At 48.7% G+C, this 14,534-nt stretch overlaps 2 protein-coding genes across 2 annotated transcripts; one reads left to right on the forward strand and one right to left on the reverse strand.

Moving 5' to 3' along the window:
* Positions 1-2,813: 2,813 nt before the first annotated feature.
* On the reverse strand, positions 2,814-8,473 carry UBFD1 (ubiquitin family domain containing 1). Its single transcript, XM_072348866.1, has 7 exons — positions 8,352-8,473; positions 7,963-8,199; positions 7,686-7,894; positions 6,618-6,683; positions 6,289-6,394; positions 4,317-4,399; positions 2,814-3,063 (listed from the first exon to the last, which is right to left on the reverse strand). The coding sequence occupies exons 1-7, from the start codon at positions 8,380-8,382 to the stop codon at positions 2,953-2,955; spliced, it is 843 nt and encodes a 280-aa protein (XP_072204967.1). The 5' UTR covers positions 8,383-8,473; the 3' UTR covers positions 2,814-2,952.
* Positions 8,474-8,606: 133 nt separating this feature from the next.
* EARS2 (glutamyl-tRNA synthetase 2, mitochondrial) lies at positions 8,607-14,506 on the forward strand. The gene is made up of 9 exons (XM_072348865.1): positions 8,607-8,720; positions 8,857-9,012; positions 9,567-9,756; positions 10,001-10,473; positions 11,313-11,421; positions 11,571-11,724; positions 12,500-12,630; positions 13,152-13,287; positions 13,891-14,506. The coding sequence occupies exons 1-9, from the start codon at positions 8,645-8,647 to the stop codon at positions 13,972-13,974; spliced, it is 1,509 nt and encodes a 502-aa protein (XP_072204966.1). The 5' UTR covers positions 8,607-8,644; the 3' UTR covers positions 13,975-14,506.
* Positions 14,507-14,534: the final 28 nt, after the last annotated feature.

The following is a 14,534-nucleotide window of genomic DNA, read 5'->3' on the forward strand; positions in this document are numbered from 1 at the left end:
TCTCAAAGCAACCTTCATCAGCCAACTGAAAGCACTCCTTACATCTTCACATCACATCTGACACCACGGCGCAGTGGGGACCAAAGCTGCCTCCTGCACAGCATTGCTTCATGCCCACCAGCCCTGGGGAGTACCACAGCTCTCAGAGCAAACCCAGAGGCAGCAGCAGCAGCCTGGCACACAGCTCCAGTCAGATGGACTACAGCACAGCAGGACTAAACACACAGCGTGTTCTCTTGGATGTTAATGATCAATGACAATAACTGCCTTGAAGAAACGGGCACACAGCAGATGAGAAAGAGCTCCGCATCCTTCCAAAAAGAGAGAGGATCTTAAAAGAGATGCTGCTAAGTTCAGTAAGAATATTGGCTTCAGAGAACTCCTGAGAAACCCACTGTAATGATCCAACAAACCCCAATTAAAGCACTTCCAGCAAGCATCGCTTTGCTGTATTTTAAAGAAATTCATATTTAAAGAAATTCAAGACTTCAAATCAAATTTAAATAGAAAAGAAGAACCTAAACAGAACCTCTTTTGATCATCTTTGTTTAACATTTTTTTTCCTTCATATCTAAAGCTGCTTTGTTACCCCCAACTTTCATACTCGGTTTGAGACAAGTTGCTGCCCCCAGCACAGAGTGGGGACAGGCTGGGAAGGTGCAGGGAAGGTGCACTGCTGCTCCTGGTGCCCCCTCTGGCCTCGGCAGTGGGCAATGCCCACGGTGCCACGCGTACTCACCATGATCCTGCACCAAACCCAGACTCCACAGCACCTCAGGGAGGAGCTGAGCCACAGACAAATGGCTCAGGGGCAAGCAGGGAAAGAGCAGGGGAGGAAATTGGGTGTGAATGGATGCAGAGAGCTCCAAGCAAGCCAGGCAGTGAGTGGAGCTAACAGCCTGAACCAAAGAGACAGATGAGTGCAAAGGTGAACCCAAGGGACAGAAGACACCAACATCATTAATTACCCTCATACACCAGCTACAACAAATGATGGAGTACTGCAGCACATACACCTTCCACCAGGGACTGAAAGTTAAAATTAAAGCTTTAACACCCGCACTGGCAATCAGAAAGTAAGAGTGACAGAAGAATTGCTATCTCCAACCCACTGCAAGAGCCCCCATCTGCAGCCCCCAGGGCTCCTGCATTGCTGCAGCACCATAGGCAGAGACCTCACACAATAGCAGTAACCAGAACATCACCAGGTTCTATCTTGGATATGGAACACCTTTACAATTCGTATTGCATCAGTGCTCTAACTGAAAGGACAAAACAAAAGCTGCTTACGTTGCTATCAAGAGCCTACAGGTAAATACGCACCCTTAACACATACCATGAAGTGAAAACTTTCCCAAGCCTCTCGGATAAAACAAAATAAATAGTCATTTAGGAGTTTGCACCTGCTGAGTTTCAACTGGGCTATTTCAAGGCAAGCAAAAGATGGATATGGAATATATTCAGTTCAGCTGCTCCTAAAAGGATGTTTCTAAGCAAGTTTCACAAAATGCTGAGCTATTTGGGATTGAGGATATTAAGCTTACAGGGTTAAAACAACCAAAACCAAACTGCCATCTGTTAGCTGCAGATTTAACACGCAGACAGACTGACTCAGTCTGACTGCACATACAATCTGGTAGGGATGTGCACCTTGTCAGGACTGGAAGGTCCCTGCAGAAAACCTGAGATAAATGGCACGTTAATTGCTGAGATGACACTGAACACCACAAACCAATGGCACGGAACGGTATTTGGGACAGAACTGGATGCAAGAACTTACTGTAAGAACTTACTGTAAACTCGAGCCAAAGAAAAGCTGGAAGGTAACTGAAATTTCAGGTCAGTTGCTGGACAGGTCCCCCTGGTTTGGCAGGGTTCACTGAAGAAGATACCCATCCGCTTTCAGATTTGGATCACAAAAGGCTACTGCAGTTATTTACGATGCAAAATGGCATCAGAACTTCCCTCTCCCACCTCTGTCCTCCTCCCCAACATAAATAGGAGAAGGAAGGCCTGTTCAGTTCGCTTCCTTTGTGAGATCTGCATTACTGCTTCAGCACGCACCAGCACGGTTATGGAGCGCAGCCCGGAGCTTTCTGAAGGTCTGTTCTCCAGTCAGACAGGTAAGCATTGTCACAACAGCTGCAATGTGACTCGGGGCTGCAGTGCACACAGAGCTCCATAATGCAGCACTTCGGGCAGAAGTGGAGCAGAGAGGGAAACAACAGCGGTACAAAGCAGGACAGTGAGCAGCACCGGGTCACAGTGGTGTTGCTCTGCTCCATACATGCCACAGAATCCCAACCCACAGCTTCCAGCATTGGGGGAGAGGGGGAGGGGGGTTAAACAAAACAAAACAGGGAGGGCATCTTTGGGTTGAAAAACAAATAAACGCAGAGCTTTGCCACCGAAAGAAAAGGGCCAGCAGTATATGGCTTGCTGAACATCCATTTTGCATACTGTTACACTGCTTCAAGTTTACTTCTAAAAATAAACTGCTTCCGAAATTCTCAGTCACAACCAAGTCACTAAATTGAGTCGAATGCTCGTAACCGAAAGGTTATGAAAATAGTTGTTTTTTGTTCAAACCGTGTAAAAAAAAAAATCCTCAATAATACATTGCAATAGTTTCTTTTTAAAACTAAATTGGAAGATCAACTCTCAGCGGATTTAAGTGTATTACACACAGTATTTTGTGAATTAGAATTTATTGATTTCCACTGCATTTTGCTTTAAATACGGTTGAAGCTGACTGCAGAAAAGGGATGGTGAAAATTTTAAGTTAAAAGTAAACTAATGGTGAAAGAACATCACCTCTGGCTTCCATCAATGCCTCTTTTATCATATTTTATTAATAAGTTCCAGGACTGTCACATCCAGGCATGCTGGAGGCCTCTCCCAGCAGTGTCCTTAGCTTTGTGTCATTTTCCTGTGCCAGAGGTGAGCGTGCTTTCAAAAATACTGCCATTTTCCCAGCACCGTGTCTTTGATTGCATCAACATACTGATTTGGTACCCAATAGACCCAGTAGTAAGACGCTTCTGTTGGGCCCAGCTGAAATGCCTGCAAAGTTAAGAACAACAACGTTTACAAATGGGAAACAGAACAGCTGACAGCAGACAGAGCGGACGTATGTTTATGCTCTGCAAAATCACACAAGGCTGCTACACCACGGCCTCCTCCAAACACCTCTAAGCACTACAGGCACTTTGTATGAAATGAAAGGAAACATCCCTCCGTGAAACAACTGCAAAGTCCCCGTGAGAGCAACGAGCTCTTTCTTTTTAAGGTACTCTCACTGCGACAAAATCTCTCAGCCAGTCTCAAGGACGTGAGGAATTTACTCTGGAAGACAGAACGTACCGTGTAACCCAAAGATAAATTTCTACAGGTACCAGCAGAATGCACAAAGCTCGGAAGCTGAACAGGAACTAAGGCGATGATCATGTTTTAATTAATGAAATCTCACAGACTAGAATAGATTTAGATAATGTCCTGTTCTCTAGTTTTGTCAGCAGGGAGAAGGGAGGACGAGCACCACAGCATGCCAACAACCTCCACCCTTGTCTTAGAATCACTCTTTTATCATATCCAGAGGAAGACGTTTTCTTTTATCAGTGATCAAAAAACCAAACAGTTGAGCAAAGACTTGACCAGCTCACTCCTGCAGACTGTAGTTTTAAGGCACAGCATTTCTTCTCCTAAAGTAAGAGCACAGACTCGTATACAGAACTTACTTCAGCATTAGAAGTTACTTATTGTGCTCCATAAAGCAAAACCTCAAAAGAAACCAGAGATTAAAAGAAACAGACAAAAAATAACCCAGCAGAATCAGCACTGCTTGCTTCTCAAGTGCGTTACTTTCCTGCACCCAACACCAGCATTTCAGAAAATCCCATGGGGAAAAACGTTACAGAATCAAACCACTTTTCACTTTTAAACCTCCAGCAAGGCCTGTTTATACAAACAGAATACAATAGAAACCAGAAATTAAACTAGATAAAGGAAAGTCTCTCTAATACTAAGAAATCCTGAGTTATGCTCTTACACCGGTAAAAATGCTCGTGCTGTCACAAGACAGAGGGCACTAATTTGCACTGACACTTGTGAAACCAGCCCGGATTTCCACAGTGGCAGACACTCAATGTGCCGGCCCAAATATTTACATTGTGTTAGCAGACAATGTTGACATTCTGACATTCCACAACACACCAAGCTGGTACTGCTTTCAGTTCCAGCACTGCTCTATTCTGACAGCTTTACTTCTGCATATTCTGTAACTGGAATGATATTATTGAAGTGGAGACATTACTTACCATCATGTGATAATCCTCATGTCCTTCAATAGGTTCACTCACCACATTTTTAATGGACGCCATGGGTAACTTTTCTGTTCTTTCTACATTAAAATTGATCAAAGCATTATTTCCAATGTATGAAGTAGAATGTTATGCTAACTTCAAACATCACCTCCATTACTTCCAAAAGCTCCACTCTTACCAGCACAGCGCTCACACTGAGAGCCAGGCCAGGGAAGAGCATTCAGGATTGACTAAGACAGAACTGCAAGGCTGAAGACAGCTGAGCAAAGTGAGGCTGGCTAACCCTCAGCTAGCCCTGGCTCCATCCTGAGACAGTGGTCCACTGTTACTTTAGGAGCACAGGCAAAGAGACATTTATGGATAAACAGGGAATGAAAATGGCTACAATTCCTGCAGCCTGGTGCCAGCCAGCAGTAACCACCACCAAGCACAAAGTACATCACTCGTGGCAGATTTCTCTCCTATGTCCCCACTTCTTTCTGATGACTTAACCCCAAGGTGCTCCCTTCCAGTTCAGCTTTCTGTGTCAGCCTTACATTATCCTCTTGGATATGACAGAGAAAACCACAAGTATTCTACAGCGGAGAAATTAAATAATGAATCCTTAGATCTATAGAACTACTCTGTGATCCAGAAGAAAAACAAACAACAAACCAAACTTATTGTTAAAAAGTAAGCGGGGAAATAAACATTGTGATGTAAAGACAAAAGAATCAGTTTCAGTTTTTCAGGACTGATAAATGAAGAAAACACGTTAACAGCCAGTTGTGCTCATCCTAGCCCTGACGTGCTGGCATGTGCCACGCATTTCTCAGAGCAGGAAGGAGTTTTTCCCCTACCAACAGCCAGCAATTACAGCCAGTCCCTGAAGGAAGTAAGCTGCTGCTAATTTCATGAAGTAGGGAAACAGGTTATATTAAAGACAGTCAATTAGGTGAAGAATCAAGTTTCAAAGCTTAAGGAGCAGTAATCTAGAACACCTCAGAAATACTGGATTTGAAACTGATGTAGGAGAGAAGAGTATTAATTACCTAAACACTGATCATGCACTTTAAATACATTATCAGTGACAAAAAGACCCACCTGCCCAACCTATAGAAAATACATCATCTCTGTCACTAAGCCTAAGAGATGCTACTCCAATGAGTGTCCATAGAGTTTTTAAAGCCAGAAAGTTTTCACAGTCAAGATTGCTGTAGACAGGAGATTTCTGCTTACTTTGGAAAAAATGTAGCAGCTGAATGTGCCATCCCAAGCTAATACTATATCCAATTAGGTTACTTTACTGGCAGAGCGAGCAAGCCCTTCTATTCATTACAATATTGTCCCATCCCAGCCAAACTAAAAGTGCACGGCTTCCTTTGGAGGCAGGGGGATTCTCTGTGACACCTTCAGTGCTGCGTGCTATCACTGCAGCACTTTCAGCTCCTTCTGGCACCACTCGAGACAGTAAACTGATTCCTCTGCACAGCAGCACATGCTGCAGCTCCTGCAGCTGTACATCGCTGAAACAAGACACCCCCCTGATTTTTGTTGGAAGGACAGATAACAACAAAGATGCCAACACTCCTACTCTTATTCCCAGTTCTAGGATTCTTCAGAGTCTCAGCCAAGTCACCGGGCCTCTATGCGATGCTGGCATTGAACCAATGTTTATGAAGAGCTTTTGAGATACATGAGAAATGCCAAATATTGTAATTCACGTTCAGAGCTATGAATAGCAGACTGGAATGTACGTCTGGCACCACTGAGCTCAAGTTTTTCAAGAACAGAAATAAAGTATCAACCGATGTTCAACAATTGGAGAGAAAGGCATTTGAAGAACAGCAGCAGCATTTAGTTTTGAATTAATGACAATATTATCTCTCAAACACGATTCAGTCACGCCAGAAGATATTTCTCGTTCCCACGATTCATTTATGCTCCAATTACCAATTAACCACCTCAGAGTTTTAGCGCTTCTCACCTTTTGTACCAATCCATAGCTGGTCTTGCTCGAGTTTAAAGGTCAATCTTACTTTCCCCCCCGATTTGTTGTACATGCCAGATAATGGCACAGCTGGTAGGCGCTCCTACAACAAAGGCAACGTGGTAAGTCACAGGGAATGAGCAAGAGGAAAAGCCGTACCCTTTTGCTTTCTGAAGCACAAAAACAACCCAACTTAGCAGCTTTCTTCCCAGACACAAAGGAAAGTTAAAACCAGCACAGTCAGTCTCAAGCCACAAAAAACAAAACAAGAAAAAAATCCACCTCTTCTCTGATTGTGACAATAAACCACGTACCCACTTACCTACCTGAACACCTTTAATGGAAGGCATCACATCGTCAGGTTTTCCTTTATCCAATACTTTTCTGTGTTGCTACAATGTAAAAAGGGAAATGAAAATTTACACGTACACAACAGAGCTCCTCAATTTGCTTCCGACGCACCCTGAGTCCAACATATCTCAGTAGCACTAAGAGACAGTTAAAGACCATCCATAAACCATTTGTCACGCAGGAAACGGTTAATTCTCAAAGTTAACTGAGCACTCCCTACAATAGCCTGCATGAATTACAGAGATGAATAAAATCCCAGTATAATGCGAAGGGCAGCATCCTTGGTATGATGCACAAAGGTATAAATATATACACGTAAAAAGAATACGAGTTTCACTTTGAAAAGTACATGCTGAATCACATGGCTGGCACTGGGCAAGACAGTTTTAACAGTCAGGGGTTATATTCAGTGAATGGTAGAAAGTCCTCTAGATCTGACAGTGCAGCATACCGCAACACAGCACCAAACAGGAAGATTAGAGCAGTAGTAACCAAGAAAACCATGCTCAGAGCTCAGAAGTTGCTGAGTACCTTTAAGCAATGATGGAACTTACAGTGAACGTGAACTATGATAAATTACAGAAAAAACAAAAGCACGTCTCATAAAGGTTGCAGATCAATGTGTACATTTTTAAGCTTTTAAGCCAGTTTATCTGAGGGAGGTCGCTAACACCTGAAAATTCTCCACCAGCCCACAATACTACGGTGCAGCCACAGAATGGCACTGCAGGAGGGAGTCCCGGGTGTGAGGGGGATGCTCAGCAGCCACGCTGCCCTCAGCACAGAGAGAACTGCCCCCGCACACATCTGAAAGACGGCTTTTAGAAATCCAGTTGTTTTACACCAACAAAAAGTTGTTAGCTGCGAGTTACATTTAATACCGGCTTTCCCTGTGCTAACAACACGAAATGTTTCTGCTGTTTCTGTGCTGGGACCGCACAGCTCCGCCAGGCCTCTCCACAACCAGGGGGGCGCACAGCACGGTGCAAGCAGCACACAGTCCCACCCACCCCGTCCCCCCAGGCCCCTGGGACCCCCCGCACCTTCTGCCTGCAGAGCGGCTCCTTCTTGCTCTCCTCTGCCTTCCCCTCTTGCTGAGCCGCATCCTTGGGCGTGTTGACGGCCAGCACGTCGTTGATGGTGGAGCCCACCACCATGATCTTGGCACCGTTGGTGACTTTGATCTCTCGCAGCGTCTTCTCCTCGGGCAGCAGCCCTTTAAACATCACCTTCTGCATGGCGGGGGGCAGGCCTAGGGGGAACGGGGAGGGGGGTGAGGGGGCGGCGGCCGGGACGAGGCCTGGGGGCCGCCCCACGCACCTGTCAGCGAGTGGATCTTCTGCTTCAGGTCTGCGCCCGTGCTGTCCAGGCGGAACTTCACGTCGTACTTGTTCTTGTTCCAGATCACCCGCAGCTCCACCAGCTCCTGCCCGCTCTCCGCGTCGCTGCCGTTGCTCACGGCTCCCGGCTGCGCGGACCGACACCCCTCGCTCCGCGGCGAGCCGCTCTCCCCGCCGCAGCCCGGCGCCTCAGCCTCCATGCCCGGCTCCGCGGCACCTGCGAGGAGCGGAGGGAAAGAGCCCGGCCCCGGGGAGCCGCCCGGCCCCGGCCCTGGGCGTTCCGCCTACCGCCACCGGCCCCGCCCCGCGCCGCGTCGGCCCCGCCCCGCCGGCCCCGGCCCCACGTCGTCCCGGGCCGCCCGCTCCTACCTTCGGCGGCGGCGGACGCGGCGGCGGCCATGATGATTGTGTACAATCTGCCGCGGGGGGCGCCGGGAAACGCCGCCGATGCGCGCTGGGCCGCGCCGGCCCCCGTAGCCCCGCCCACTGGCCACGCCCTCCAATCTCTGCTCCGCCTCAGGCCCCTCCCACCAATCGAATCTCCTCCTCCAATCCGGCCCTCGGGCAGCCTCGGCCCCGCCCCCAGGCATGAAGTCCCGCCCCCTGGTGCGGATGGGCGCCGCGGATTGGCTGAGCGCGGCGGGCGGAAGCGGCGTGGCGGCATGGCGCGGGTGCTCAGGGCGGCGTGCGGTGCGGCCGCGTCGGGGCCGCGGGTGCGTTTCGGGCCCAGCCCCACAGGTAACGGTCCTGCAGCCTAAGGGTGGTCCTGGCCCCACGGCGGGGTCCTGCTGGGCTCGGGTCGGGGCTGCGGGAGGTGCCCCGTTCTCTTTCGTTCCAGTCACTGCGCTCTCCTGTGCCTTGCACACGCTCACAGGTTTCCTGCACCTGGGCGGCCTCCGCACCGCGCTGTACAATTACATCTTTGCCAAACAGCAGCGGGGGACTTTCGTGCTGAGAGTGGAGGACACAGACCAAGGCCGGGTGGTGCCCGGGGCCGCCGAGAGCATAGAGGACATGCTGCAGTGGGCAGGTAAGCCCCGAGGCGGTGTGTCCGGTTAGATTGGATTTAAGAGGAAAGTTGTTTAAAATAAGGATGGTGAGACAGTGGCACAGTGTGCCTAGAGCTGGAGGTGCCCCATCCCTGCAGACACCCACAGTCAGGCTGAATGGGGGCTCTGAGCACTGATGGAGCTGTAAGTGGCCCTGCACAGTGCAGGGAGTGGGACCTGATGGCCATTAGAGATCCCTTCCAACTGAAGCCATCCAATGGTTCTATGATAACGTAGCGCTGATTGTGTAGGACTGACCATCAGGTTGGTCTGCGCTGTCTGACACACAGACTCCCAGCTGTGGCAGTGGCACAACAGGGTTTTAACACGGTCTGTGTGCGGGAGACGTCACAGAAAGAGCAGAGTCACTCAGACCCATTCTATGTTGGTACGTTCTTTGTGTACGGGTGCTTGCCAGAAGAGCTCTGCAGGTATCTGATTCCATGTGTTTTTTGTTTTCGTTTTTCCTCCTCGAGTTCTACAACTGAAAGGGGATTTTGGAACCCTTTCTAGGTCCACTGTGTGGCTCTTCCAGGCATTCCTCCTGATGAGAGCCCTCGGCGTGGTGGTCCCTTTGGCCCCTACCAGCAGTCCCTCAGACTTGACCTCTACAGGGCTGCCAGTGAAGCTCTGCTGGACTGTGGTGCTGCGTACCGCTGCTTCTGCACCCCACAGCGCCTGGAGCTGCTGAGGAAGGAGGCCCTGCGCAGCCAACAGACCCCACGGTAGGAGACTGCCCCATCTACCTCACTTTCTCCCAAACACAGGGCAAAGCGTGTGGCAGCAGGGTTGTCTTCACAACCTTGGGGGCTTAGGGAAGTGATCTGTGAAGGTGGAGGGGTTGTGTAGATACACAGTGGGGCAGATCATAGCTAAAAGTCATAAATCCATGTAGAGTTCTGGGGATGTGAAAGACGTTGTTGGGTTTGGCCTCTATTGATCTGACACCTCCATTCTCCTCTCCCAAAGGTATGACAACCGGTGCCGCCACCTGACACACAAGGAGGTGGCTGAGAAGCTGGCACAGGGCCTGGACTGGGTTGTGCGCTTCCGACTGGAGCGGGGCGTGGAGCCCTTCCAGGACCTGGTCTATGGCTGGAACAAGCACGAGGTGGCAGAGGTGGAGGGTGACCCAGTGATCCTCAAGGGAGATGGCTTCCCCACGTACCACCTGGCCAACGTGGTGGATGACCACCACATGGGCATCAGCCACGTCCTGCGTGGAACTGAGTGGCTTACTTCAACATCCAAGCACCTTCTCCTCTACAAAGCCTTTGGCTGGGACCCCCCACAGTTTGGGCACCTTCCACTGCTTCTGAACAAGGATGGCAGTAAGCTGTCCAAGAGGCAGGGGGACATCTTCCTGGAGCGCTTTGCTCAGGAGGGCTACCTACCTGAGGCTCTGCTGGACATGATAACCAACTGCGGCTCTGGGTTTGCAGGTAATGAGAGCAGGCTTGTTGCTTGGTAGGAACTCCTTGGGGCTGACTTTAGGGAGAGGGATGGGTTTATTTAAGTGTTCTGGAAGATTTTCAGGAAGATTAAAAGGAAGTGGATGTCAGGCAAGCGGTCTGATTGGGCCTCTGTCAATGAAATGCCACCACAGCTTCTGCAGAGCTCCTTTGCAGGACTAGATGATGGGAATCTTTCTGTCTCTATGCGGCCATTCAAGTTGAGTGGTGCTTAATGTGTTCTCACCTGGGACAACTTTCATCTCAGAAGGATTAAACTGTCTGCAAAGTCCTGGGAAAACTTGTGTTCTCTGGTTAATAATTGCAGTGTCAGGTATTACATCTTCCACATTTCTTGTTTGACCTGAAAGACCACAAGTAGTTGAGTCAGCTGTTCCTTTTGTTGTTTTGGCTGTGTGAGTATCACATTAATGTATATTTCAGGAACTCTGCTTGGGTATGAGTCCTTCGCTGGGCAGGGAAGCCTCCTGGCCAAGTACTGTTTGTGTCGGGCTGAGTGATGCAAGGGCTGTTTTGCCAAGGGGTGAAATAGAGCAAAGCAGAATGTCCCAGGTTTAGTTCCTTGTTATCAGTCTGCTTTACAGAAGGGGCAGCTTCCTGTGCATGCTTGCCAGAAGTTACCTCTTGTTTGCCAGGGTATGTCTCTGCTCTTCCTAGCACTGAAAGAAACCCTTCTTTTTCACTCACTTTCTTTCCTCAGCTGTGCTGCTGTACCAGCAGCGATCTTGCCTTCTCTAATGAAAAATGACGACTCCAGCTTTCTGCTGGAGAGTGAATGGACGTCATAACCTTGCTGAATTATTTTGCAGAGAAACAGATGGGGAGGACTTTGGAGGAACTGATCTCACAGTTTGAAATAAGCAGAATTACAACCCACTCTGCACTAATGGATCTTGAGAAACTCCCAGAATTCAACAGGTAGAAATATCAGTGGTAGATAAATATTTAATACTTTGTCGGATGTCTGTCCAAGGTGTAATGTTGCCTTTCCAACTGCTCTAGTTTGATAAATATGAGATGGGGATGATTAGAGTGAACAAAACCCAGAGCAGTTTTTCTTTGTCCAGGATGCACCTCACTCGCCATATTGAGAATGAAGGGCTACGGCAGAAGCTAATTCAAGAGCTGCAGTTGCTGGTGGAGCAGGTCTATGGGGATCAACAAGTGGATAAAGAGGTTCTGGAAAAGGAGTACGTGGAGCGAGTCCTTCTGCTGAGAAAAGTATGAGAAGTGATGAAATGGTGTTACCATTTTGTGGAGGGCTGGAGCATGGGCTGAGCAGACTCCTCATACTGCCAGGCAGCTCATGCCTGGCTTTTTGCTAATTGGGCAGTGTAAAACTGCTTGTGTTGCTACTACTCTGTGCTTTGGAAGCAAAGTCAAAGCAAAATCTCTGCTTAGCAGAGTTGGATGAAGCTCTTGATGGTTCACCTGGGTGTGTGGAGTCCTGGTCTCAGGTCAATGACAGAGTGCAGGCACTAGAGGAGATAGGAAATAATGTGGCTTTTCCCAGTGCTAGGAAAGAGGGTGAACCCAGCAGTTTCCCAGTCTGCCTGTTGGATGGTACTGTAGGATTTGGGGAATTCCTTGAGGGGAGTAAAACATCTCTGTAAGGGCAGGCAGACGCCCCATCTGTCAGCAGAGGTTTTGCTGTGGGCTGCCCATGTGACTCCCTGTGCATCTCGTGAGAGGCAGCAACTGAGTGTGGCGAGCCACTTCCAGGGACAGAGTGAGTCAGCTGCATGTGCTGTGCAGGACTGGTACCAAACCCTTCAGGCTGCTTTTGTATCTCCGTGTGCACCAGGCAGTTATGGGTGTGAAAAACAGCGGCCAAAATGTCAGCAGTTCATGTTTCTTCTAAGCAGGCTCAAAGCACAAGGCTGCAGTGTGCTGGGACCTTCTTCACTTGTTTGTGAAGCACAGGGGGAAGGGTCTCTTCCCTCCCCAAACTGTCACTGTCACCCCTGGTCTTGCCAGCTCTGCTTTCTTTCTCCAGGGCCACATAAGCCATCTGAAGGACCTGGTGTTGGACAACTATTCCTACTTGTGGGTTAGGCCCTCAGTGTCCCGAGATCAGCTACAGATGATTTCTGCAGAAGCAGATGAAATAGGAAAGCTAGTTCTAGGGTAAGTGTCTCCTTGCAGCTCTGTACACACACACCTGATTTCTCTCCAGTCAGAAGCATCACTGGGATGGCAGACTGTCTGTCCAACCTTTGCTATGTCCTTTCTTCTGTATCAAGGAATTCTGTGGGGGTTTTGCCCGCATGTTTCATTGCTGCTTTGTATGTTCCTTTGTTGCTCCATGCCTTGCAGCTGGGAGGGATGCTGTGTCAATCTCTTTTCCTGCCCAGATTCTGTGTATACCAGGTTGAAGTTTTCAGTGAAAATGAGCCCCGAACATCTCAGAGAGAAGTTGAGGTGGCAGTAGATGAAAAAATTAACTCTTATTTTCAGCTGTCTGCAAAGCTGATTGTCCCCAGTCATCTGTCACAGCTGAGTGGTAACTGAGTCCAGGTGATGGCAATTTAAATGCCTCTCCTGTGGAGATAATAGTACTGCTGTCTGTATCTGATGCTGCCAGAAATGACTCCCGCATCTCTACAAATTGTATTTATTCAGAAATCTGAATTACTCGTTTCCTAAAGGCTTATGACAAAACCAGCAGCTGTTTGGACCATCGAGGAGCTGAACAAAGACCTCAGAAACCTGCAGAAGGAGACCAGAGAGATGAAGTACAGCAGCATGATGAAGCTTCTCCGCATGGCTATCAGTGGGCAGCAGGTAAAAAAACAAGTTCTGGTGCTGGAACCTCATGGTTCTGTGTGTGGTTTTTAACCAACAGTCTTTCTGTGCTATCAAGATACCAGCATTTGGGTTAGACTTATTATAAGAATTCACGTCAGTTGTTGTTAGGAGTGAAAGTACTGACATAAAGCAGTTCTGGATGAAAAGGCTGTTCTTGACAGTTCCAGAAAGGTGTTTTTAAGGCATGGATATGCTGCTTGTAAACCTGAAGTTAGCAAAACTTCTGGACCAGCTGTAGAGGGCGTTAGCAACCTTGTGAGTTTTATGCCAAAGAGGATCTCGTGTGCAATGCTCCGCATTCATCTTCTGTACAAAGTTCAAACCCAAGTGTTAGAGGAGGCATTCTTCACAGCTTGCTTCTGGCTTAGGCTCTGGGGTTGTTTTTTTGGTTCAGCTTGACCGTTTTATTTCAGGAAGAAAGAACAAAATCTTGCTTTGAGATTGCTAACAAAACCCCTGCCCTTGGTCTAACAGCAATCTGATAGCTTGTCACTTCATCACTTCCTGCCTGCTGCTACAGACTTTTGTACTGGAAAGTGTAAGTTGCCATCTGTACAATCATTTCTTTTGTGCTTTCAGCATGGACCAAGCGTGGCTGAGATGATGGTGACGTTGGGCCCCAGAGAAGTGTGTGGAAGGATACACAAAGTGCTATCCAGCTAACGTGGGACCCATGGCATGGACAGCCAGCAGTGGCTCTGGGTGGTGTGGGTACCAACTGTTATCATCCCAGAGCTGGACTTCTTGGTGACAGCGTGATTATCTCTGATCAGATGTGCTGGGCTTTGGGCCATGCGTGTGTCTGTGTGTCTGTACCCTCAGCCTTGAGGCAGTCTGTGGGAGAGGAACTGCATACAGAGAGAGGTCTGTCCTTGTGCCATCACCCTGTGGAAGTAGCCAAGTGTTCTGGCTGGGATTCGGAGACTTCTATCAGCAGTTCAGTGCCTACAGATGGAAGGCAGTGCCGTGCCAGCTGCCCACCTTGCTCTGGGCATTGCCCTACAGCTAGAGGAGCCCTGCCAGCACCAGAATGCTGTTTAGGGGGTGGGGTGGTGAGCAGCTGCTACCTGCTGCTACGGAGAAAGGACTTAAACTAACCGTGCAGTGTACGCGGTTCAGCTGAAACGTGGAACTTTTTCTATTGGAGGGCCGGTCTTTAAGTGTTAAATAGCTCTGCTGACAGCTATCACCGAAACCACCTTGCTGTGTGCTGTCTGTGCGGG

Source organism: Excalfactoria chinensis, chromosome 14 (genome assembly GCF_039878825.1).
Source record: "Excalfactoria chinensis isolate bCotChi1 chromosome 14, bCotChi1.hap2, whole genome shotgun sequence".
In the NCBI taxonomy this organism is placed as follows: domain Eukaryota; kingdom Metazoa; phylum Chordata; class Aves; order Galliformes; family Phasianidae; genus Excalfactoria; species Excalfactoria chinensis.

Bases quoted from the DNA above. Each gene is read 5' to 3' on its own strand.
- UBFD1 (XM_072348866.1), bottom strand. From the start codon at position 8,382: ATGGCCGCCGCCGCGTCCGCCGCCGCCGAAG. The intron at 7,895-7,962 runs GTGCGTGGGGCG...CGTTCCCCCTAG, and splicing joins GAAGATCCACTCGCTGACAG to GCCTGCCCCCCGCCATGCAG. The intron at 4,400-6,288 runs GTGAGAAGCGCT...ATTTTAATGTAG, and splicing joins GCTATGGATTGGTACAAAAG to AAAGAACAGAAAAGTTACCC.
- EARS2 (XM_072348865.1), top strand. From the start codon at position 8,645: ATGGCGCGGGTGCTCAGGGCGGCGTGCGGTGCGGCCGCGTCGGGGCCG. The intron at 11,725-12,499 runs GTATGAGAAGTG...TTCTTTCTCCAG, and splicing joins GAGTCCTTCTGCTGAGAAAA to GGCCACATAAGCCATCTGAA. The intron at 13,288-13,890 runs GTAAAAAAACAA...TTGTGCTTTCAG, and splicing joins TGGCTATCAGTGGGCAGCAG to CATGGACCAAGCGTGGCTGA.